Here is a 473-nt window from a genome sequence, read left to right as displayed (position 1 = left end):
TCCATCCACATCACCACCCATGACCCCCGGGTAGAGATCATCAAGTACATCTCGGCCCCGGAGAAAACACAGCGAGGCGAGAGCCTGGCCTGCCAGACGGAGCCGGAGCCGGCCCCCCAGCCTGGCATCGTGGTCCCCCAGCTGACAGTGCCCACCACCATCCCACCTTACTCCACCAACATCCAGATGGTGAGCACGGGCCCCCTGGACCCCCACGCTGTCCGGCAGCAGACCCTGGGCAAGTTCGAGAAGAAGAAGCCAGATCCCCTGGAAATCGGCTACCAGTCCCATCTGCCAGCTGAGTCCCTCTCCCAGCTGGTGACCCGTCAGCCACCCCGTTCTCCACAGGTCCTCTATTCACCCGTCTCTCCCCTCTCCCCCCACCGCCTCCTGGAGTCCTCCTTCGCCACCAGCGAGCGGCTGAACAAGGCTCACGTCCCCCCACAGAAGCACTTCACCGCCGAACCGGCCCA

The 473-nt window shown here is 64.7% G+C and overlaps 1 protein-coding gene across 1 annotated transcript in view; it reads left to right on the top strand.

The window, feature by feature from the left end:
* Positions 1–473, top strand: part of BSN (bassoon presynaptic cytomatrix protein) — a 96,775-nt gene that overhangs the window by 84,744 nt on the left and 11,558 nt on the right. The window contains exon 8 of the mRNA XM_035901482.1: positions 2–429. Within this exon, the coding sequence (XP_035757375.1) occupies positions 2–429 (428 nt within the window). The remainder of the gene's footprint in view (position 1; positions 430–473) is intronic.

This window comes from Egretta garzetta, unplaced genomic scaffold (genome assembly GCF_000687185.1).
Source record: "Egretta garzetta isolate BGI_Z169 unplaced genomic scaffold, ASM68718v1 scaffold861, whole genome shotgun sequence".
Taxonomy (NCBI): Eukaryota; Metazoa; Chordata; class Aves; order Pelecaniformes; family Ardeidae; genus Egretta; species Egretta garzetta.
This window is presented reverse-complemented; position numbering and strand designations above follow the sequence as displayed.